This window comes from Sphaeramia orbicularis, chromosome 3, assembly GCF_902148855.1.
Source record: "Sphaeramia orbicularis chromosome 3, fSphaOr1.1, whole genome shotgun sequence".
Classification (NCBI taxonomy): Eukaryota; Metazoa; Chordata; class Actinopteri; order Kurtiformes; family Apogonidae; genus Sphaeramia; species Sphaeramia orbicularis.
The window spans coordinates 41691027-41699221 of NC_043959.1; the positions used below are offsets into that span (position 1 = coordinate 41691027).

The following is an 8195-nucleotide window of genomic DNA, read 5'->3' on the forward strand; positions in this document are numbered from 1 at the left end:
AAGCACATAAAGACTAAAATTGACCTTTATTTTGTTTATGGTCCTTTTTTTCTTTTTTTGTGCTATTGGTACATATTTAATCAGTAAAATTTTTTGCTTTTTTATTCCAAGCAATTTCGGTGCAATTTTCTTTGAAGAAAATGTTCTGCTGAACATTTATGAAGAACATCAGAAACACCGTTAACTGCGGTTATTGGTGCTGACCACTAGGGGGAGATAATGTTTGTACAAGCCGCTCTGCAAACTCCACCGAATCAAAACAAGCAGAAGAAGACAGCTTCCGTTAGCGACATTGGTTTGACTTGGAAATGTTTTAGTTTTTACGTCTTAAATGTAGTTAACAGCAGTATTTATCTATAAAATCTAGAGCTATTGTTAGTTGGAATGATGCTCTTATAGTTATCGCTCCAACCCGATAAAACACAGGCTTTTCTCCGTATTTTCAGTTAGTTTAAACTTAGCCTGCTAGCTTAGCTCCAACCAAAACTGATCGAAGTCCATGATCTGCAGTCAGTCTAAATGCCTGTGAAAAGGGCTCTGGTGGACTGTGCTGTGCTGTCGCTACAGGATGCCTGTGTGTTTTATCCGTACTGTAAAGGCTGCCTCTCCAAGATAGACCCCGAACCACTGGACCCGACTAGGTAAAGAAAGAATATCTGAAATGGGAGTATTCGTAATGTAAAACAGCAAAGAAAAGAGGTAAATAGTTCGGAGTTAAGCCTTACATGTTGTTAGTTGTCTCAGCTTTGAGTTTCATTAAATTTCTTTCGGGAGTTCCCATCGAGACACAAGATCCCATCTTACTTTCCTGGTCGAAATCAGAATCAGATATTCAGAGTCAGATATTTTAATGATACCTGGGGGAAATTGAGGTTCTTACACTTGCTCCAGACAAGATCAGAAATATAAAATATCAGCATGCCAAGACTTACAATAAAGTAGAATAAAGGTTTAAAATATGACTTAGAAAAGAATATGAAAACACAGATAAAATAAAGCCAAAACAGAGGTAAACAGACCATACCACAGACTCCATCTAGAGATTATGTAAAGCAGTAAGATACTTGTCTTTTTGCAGTTTGTAAAATACATTCAGAGTTAATTAAAGTATGAGTCCAGTATTTGAAGGTAAGGATGAAGTTGTGTGCATGTAAATTACATTGGAGTGATCTGCTAAAGGTACGGATACATTTTTCACTATGCAAGGTCTTTTTTTTTTTTAGTTTTTATTTTATACCATTTGTTTGGAGAAGAACATCTACCATCACACATTATCAGGTCCCATTTTACTTTAGATATAGAAATATAAAATAAAAACCATGAGGATTTTCATTACTACTGAAAATTACATCAACACTCTGAAACTGTAGGATCTGTGCTCAACTTGACACTGTTTTAGCTACATATAAAGCATATGAGAAATATGAACATTTCACACATTTGTTTTGGTTGTTGGATTTAGGGTGTTTTTTTTTAACTGCTGTTGAGTGTAGAAGGGGGTCAGTTACACTGTAAGTCAATAAGTGATACGTTTAAAATAATATCCGTATCTTATTGGATCTAGTTTTCCATTCCATGCTTTAGATTACTTTAAATGTTAAGTCCTTCTCCAATTGGCTTCTTGATCTCTGTTTATGACAGATTGAGCTGTTTTAAGTGTGGATACAGCTGTCTCAGGGAGCAGGTGGATTACAGATACCGTCTCTCAGTGAAGGTGGCCCGGAATACATGCATATTTGGAATAACAGTGTTCGGGACCTGCTTGAACCCATTCTTTGGCACCCATGCAAGTGGCTTACAGAGGTGAGTACTGTTTTATGGTTGTTAAGTTGATGAACCAGGCTGTGCTTTTTCTATTTATGTTGTTAAAATGAAAGTGTTAACATCATTCTTCTTCTGTAACAAATAGGCTACATTAAATTCAGGTATTGTTTGCAGTCTAACACTGAATGTAGTCCTTGAATTCTCATCGAAACAAGAAACCTGATGGTATATGTGCCGGGACTATTGATTTTGAATTAAAAAGGTTACATGTATCTACTTACTTTGTTAAAATGTAATAAGTAATCTAACTATTGTAATTAATTCATTGCATTTTTACTAGTTTGATTACTTTTCTTATAAATGTTTTAATATGGGCAACATGAGAAAATTCTAAAAAGTATCTTAAACCAACACTGAACTGCAAATTTATAGCTCTTTTCTGACTTCAGAAGGAAAATATCGTTGATTTTTCCAGCACTGAATGGCATTGCTGTTCCAGTTACGAGACCAGCTGGGTTGGCATAGTTATCTCTTTTACCCAAAACAAGATAAAGTGGATATAACCCATTTGTAATCACCAACAATGTTATTAGTAACCTAGCTCTAACATAATTACATATTTTGTTTCTCATTTCTGTGGGTACATTTGTTATTTGATTATGTAACTAGTTAAGTTATAATGCTAGAGTTAATGGTGATCTGCAGTTCCTTTTAAAAACATGGAGACTCTGGAAATAGTAGCTCAGGTGTGACTAGTTGTGTTCCCATAAAATATTTTTATAGATGGATAGTCACATCACGTCAGTTTAAACAAAAACAAAAATTGGAATCATGTAGCCTACATAAACCGATTTGAAACATACATTTAGTCTACATTGTGTTATCAGCAGGTGGCACTAAAGGCTACATAGAATAAGGTTCTAATAAACAGTAGAAGTAGAAGCTGAGGGTTGTGTTGATGTTTTTCATCTAAAATGGCTGTGGCGACATTTTTCATGGATGAGACAATGGAATAATTTAGTCACCACATCAGTCCACAGAACCTGTTGTACTAAACATATCTGCACATGGTCAGTATATCAGGGGAGACACAGCGAATAGATAATCAGTCAGCTGATGAATCATGTGAGTTAAGTGTACATGTCAGAATTTATTTGAAAACGGAGTTTCCATTTCCTCTATGGGCATTTATGCTTTTGTGAAAAACTGCAAAAACCATCTCAGGAGAGCAGAAAAATAACCTTTATTTGGAAAATGTATTTGATATTTTTTTCAGTTTCCATAAAAAAATTTCTAGTGCCAAAATTCCAAATACATGTTAAACATTTTTTGTGGAAATGCACTTACATACTATAAAACCTCTAAGAGGTAATACATTGTATTGTTCTCTTTTTCATCATTGTAAATATGGCCCATTTAAATGGTCCAGTTTGTATTTATATTTGTTGTAATTTTATAGGTTGGTGGAGGACTTGAGTGGACCAGTAGAAGTATCAACAAGATCCACATTGTTGCTGAAGGCTGTCCAAGACTGCTTTATTGGCAGACATTTCATCTTTGGTATAAAGGTGCATTTGCAATTGTTTATGAAATGTCTGTTACATAGTTTGTGCTGGGCACCTAAAAATTCTGATACTGATTTTTAAGAGCCACTTAAATATAGCTAAGACTGAAAATGTTTTTGTATTTCAGAGGGATTTAGAATTTTTATGTGTTTTTAGACAGTTTTAGTCTCTCAGCAAATGGAAGGTGACATTTTGATCAAATCTGAAATGTGTCTGTCATAATTACATAAATAGCTTGAGGTTAAAATTGCTACTGTATATGGTTACATCTTAAAGAAAATGTCAGCTTAAGTAGTTCATAATATGTCATTTATGGTATTTAATTTATATGCTGCTTAATTTCAGCCTGTGTGGATTTGGTTGTTTTATAGGTAACTGAAACAGAAAATGTTCCTTGGTTGGAGGGAACTAAAGTCTCCAGCAGTAACAACACCGTCCAGTTTATAGCCAGTCAGATGATTCTTCCTAAAGCCAGATGTCTGGAGGGCTGCACAGTGGTCAGTTATTATCAGACTCTTGTTCAGAAAGCAGCAGAATATGAGTTAGAATCAAGAGATCCATGCAAAACCCCCAGGCCCCCAGCAACACCCCTGATGCTGGTTCCATGTCATTCATCAAACAGTAGCTTGTGTAATGCAACACTGTGTGCCTCTGGATATCTTTCTCAATCACTGCAAAGGTATGAAAATTATTAATATGTCTAAAGTTTCCTAATGAAATAGTGAAAAGTAGTGAAGAGTCAGGTTGCTGGATAAATTATTGAAACTAACATGCAGTTTTTTTTTTCTGCTCAGATCACAGCAGCAAGACTCTGTGCTCAGTCCCACCCCACCTTGGCAACAGTCAATGGGACTAGTTACTTCATCAGCAGAGCAGCAGGAAAACTGTGGTACCCAGGACAACGACAATGAGTACAGCAGAATCATCACTGACATAAAAACACCACATCGTACTCAGAGTTTCAGTGCAAAAAATGGAACAGCAGAGAGAAGGCTGTCCTGCTTATTTTCTTTGCAGAGCCGTTTTTCTGCTCAATACCAGTTTTCATGTTTGGAAAATGCTGCTGGAAACACTCCTGTGCTCCCTCGTTTGAGTTCCTCCCCGTCTGGCCACACAATGGCTTTACAACTAAGCTCCAAGGCAAAGGGGTCTTCTGCAGAAGAACTCACCCAGAACATTCTGACAGACTCCTTAGCTTTGGAAGATTTGCCTTTCTCTGAGAGTCTGACAGAATTTTTGTGTGAGGACGACAAAGTTTCTGAAAAATCAGAAAAAAATCACAAAGAATCAAGAAGGTTTTTGGATATCACTAATAGAGCAGCAGTGAATAATGGTGGTGAGAGGCATGAGTTATCTGAGGTGGCCTGTTATGACACTTATGAATGTGTCAACACGAGCCAAACCGGTGATGTCCATCTTCATCAATGTGATCAACAGGATGTGAAGGCTGATTCTGAAAATGATGAAGAAGGTAGTGTCTACAATTGTTCAGCTGACCTATTCAGTTGCTCATCAGACATGGATAGGAGCACAAAGATGCACCACAGCATGGCTCTAGAGACTTTGAAGATCACACCTAGTGTGATCAGAAATACAGAAACACTGCATACATATTCATCAGCTGAAGTTCGCTCACTGCACTGTAAATCAGACAAAGAATACCCAAAGAATGGAACGGCTCATGTCACACCTTCAACACCAGACAAACAGAATCTGAAAAGGAGTAAATCCAATACAAGAGACAGTTTGGGCACTCAAGATTATTTGCAGACTCTTGAGTTCATCCCTCCGTCTCAGTCTACACCTGTTGTAAAAGTATCTCTGGTTTCTGGATCACGTGAAAAACCACAAAAAATCTCCTCTCCCATTTGCAGAGTAAACTGTGTCAGTTCAAACTCCCTGGAATTTTTGAAAGAGGATGTTGTGTGTAGTACGACATACTGTAGACACAGCAACAAATTTACCCCAAAAAGGAGTTTCTGGAAATCGGACAAGCATAAACTCCACTTTCAGGCTCAGCAGCAGGTCAGGTTCCGGAGAGGGGCTCTAAACACGGGGTCAAGGAGAAGAACAAACCAGAAATATGAATCAGATGTTTCTGTTTGTGACTATGAAGACAAAGAAGTGATTGTCCCTCCTACACCTGCTGCTAAAACACATCTGAACACAAAGATCCAAAGAAGCAAGCACGCTAATACGAGTAGTTTTACTTGGGGAGGGCAATGGGTGGAAGGGGAAAAAAACTGCTGTAAAAGAAAACTCTTAGAGCAAACTGTCAGAACAGAGAGCGATCCCATAGAAAGAGAAAGTAATGTCTGTTGTCGGCCATGTAATGGTGAGATATCAGAATGTGATTTCATATCAGCTGACAAGGAAGTCTTGGAAGGATGCAACACTGACCTCTTAGGTGATGAAAACGAGGAATGTAATTGGTCTAGAGATTTATTCTCTGATTAAGTCTGAGAACTTTACAGATTGTGCCAAGTGTAAATTGTTTTCAGTGCATCTTAAGGTAAGAATCTTGTGATGCTGTAGGACCTAAAAGAAGTGTACATTCAGTAACGCTGCTGCCAGAAAAGAGGCTGTTAAAATATACTACACGAAGGATTGTAATGTGTCTCGACTGCGCATGTTATCCACTTAATTATTTTAAGCTTTTATGAAACAGAATGTTAATCATTTTTTATTTATGTACATCTGCTCTTCCATATTTACCATGTCCACATACCTTGCTGTCATATCTGGAATCATTTATAATCCTGTGTTTGACATTGGCTTTGCAAGCTCTTGAATTCTGTTTGAAGTGCAGTTGATAAAGTCAAGGAAAACTACAACTGAAGCATGCAGTGAAAAAGATTGTTTGGAAACAGTTTGGAAAACACAAAAGCTTTGTACAATGAAAAATGCATCATTATGTAAAACCAAACCACAGAGTTACAGGTGAAATCTGCACTGTTGTGGTTCTTGGTGTTACAGAATGAAATGGCTTTGCACGATATGGGGCACTTTAATAAACAATGATTTGTTTAGTACTTGTCTTGTCACACATTCTTAACCTTTTTTAACTGTTACAAATGAAGGCTTTTGTTATAAGACACGAAAAACTCAATTGGAATGTTGTAATTTCTCAAAAAACATATAGGTGGGTAGAAAATACAAAAATAAAGAGAGGTGCATACTTGGAGCAAGTGTCTTCAGATGGAGTTGAGCCAATAGTATTGTACTTTTATGGCATGCATTGTAACTCAGGCCACAATAATGTTTAATTTTCACTTCAGTGACAACAGAATCTTTAGGTAACTCACGACTGCTGCAAGTTCATTGACTTTTTGTACAGTGTTACTTTAAAGAGTTTAAAATAACTGCTTCTAAATATGATGTCTTGTGGAGATAAAATGGATATAAATGGCATCGTGATGTGTATAGATCTGTAACTTGATAAAAGAGAACTCAGGCTTTGTACTGTATGTGTTGGAGAAGCATAAGTGGCAGGTCAGAGTGTGATGTCTTTTGAGGACACATTTCTCTGTGTACCGTTCTGATTATAATCATCCTCTGATTACTCTTAATATTTGAGGAAAAATTATTAATAATGATTGCTGCAAAGGATCAAAAGGTGCACAAAGTAATGTTAGAGGCATGTAGAAAAATCTTGTGCTGATCAAAGATGGGGCTGGATCACATGGAAGTGAAAAAAGGCTGAAAGACCAGTCCAAATGAATAACAGGAATTTGAAAATACACAGTGAAGAAAATGGCAGTCAGAAAAAAACTCAAGAGGCATCATCAGTGCTCTGTTGCACACTGGTGTATCCATGAGGTGATGAATTATCATTATCATCATTTTTCATAATCAGTGTCTGGGCTTTTCTGACTCCCACTCTATGTTGTACATTTTTGGCTACCTGCATTTAGTATTGTGGACAGTCTTTTCAGCCTTTTTTTTAAAATTCCATGTTCTTATTAGTTGCTGTAATTATATCAAAATTGTCAGTATGGTGATGCAGAAAATTGCTTTTCTTGCAGTGGAAATAGTTAAGTTCAATCTAAAGGGGATGAATTACAATGAAAAAAGAAAGGCCTAAAGGAAAAGAGCGGCAACTGGACATGTTCCATTTCTTTGTACCCACATCAGTTACCAGACAGAGGGTCAGTTCATTTGTTATGTAAAAGGAAAGACCTTGTACCCACAGCTCAGGTTCTGTACAGTAGTGCCAAACGTGAGCTACGTGCATACTGGACCGGTGGCTCTTTTAGTATCACACCAGCATGCACCTGACTAGTCCAAGACATGTGGTACATTATGTGTACCAAATTATTTTGACCCCACTTGATATGAATAAATATAACCTCATGTCTATTTTGTAATTCAATCCCTGTCCACTTTTAGATCCACTGTGTACAACTTCCATGGGTGTAAGGTTTGGGAAAATATTATGAAGGAGACACAATATAGGAGACTAGGGTCTTCCCCAGGATATTTTCAACATCAGACACATTGCCTGCATTCTGGTCAATGTTTATGCAACAGTATTTGCACAAATTTGGGCACCAATCTCAAAGATTCTTAACAGGATTCAGGTCTGGGTTTTTGCAGTGAAAATGATATCTCAGGGACCCACTCTCTGATCCTGATGAGTCCTGGTATTGTCATCTTAGAATATGTCTGTGTCAACACCGAAAATCATCTCCACAGTGGTTCAACCGTGGTCATTTATTCAGGTAATCAGTTGAGTCATTCTGTCAATGTACAGGGTGTCCCATAAGTCTCCATACATAGGAAAAATAAACGTTTCTTGACATAAACCATTTTTATTTGTATAATATGCTCTATATGACTGCCATTTTGTCGGGAACACATTTCAAT

The 8195-nt window shown here is 37.1% G+C and overlaps 1 protein-coding gene across 1 annotated transcript; it reads left to right on the plus strand.

Annotated features, from left to right (window-relative positions):
• The first annotated feature begins 272 nt into the window (after positions 1 to 272).
• Positions 273 to 6364, plus strand: ddias (DNA damage-induced apoptosis suppressor). Its single transcript, XM_030124198.1, has 5 exons — positions 273 to 641; positions 1642 to 1803; positions 3224 to 3332; positions 3701 to 4008; positions 4124 to 6364. Exons 1-5 carry the CDS (start codon positions 520 to 522, stop codon positions 5784 to 5786), a joined length of 2364 nt encoding a protein of 787 aa, XP_029980058.1. The 5' UTR covers positions 273 to 519; the 3' UTR covers positions 5787 to 6364.
• Positions 6365 to 8195: the final 1831 nt, after the last annotated feature.

Bases quoted from the DNA above. Each gene is read 5' to 3' on its own strand.
- ddias (XM_030124198.1), top strand. From the start codon at position 520: ATGCCTGTGAAAAGGGCTCTGGTGGACTGTGCTGTGCTGTCGCTACAG. The intron at 642-1,641 runs GTAAAGAAAGAA...TGTTTATGACAG, and splicing joins GAACCACTGGACCCGACTAG to ATTGAGCTGTTTTAAGTGTG. The intron at 4,009-4,123 runs GTATGAAAATTA...TTTTCTGCTCAG, and splicing joins CTTTCTCAATCACTGCAAAG to ATCACAGCAGCAAGACTCTG.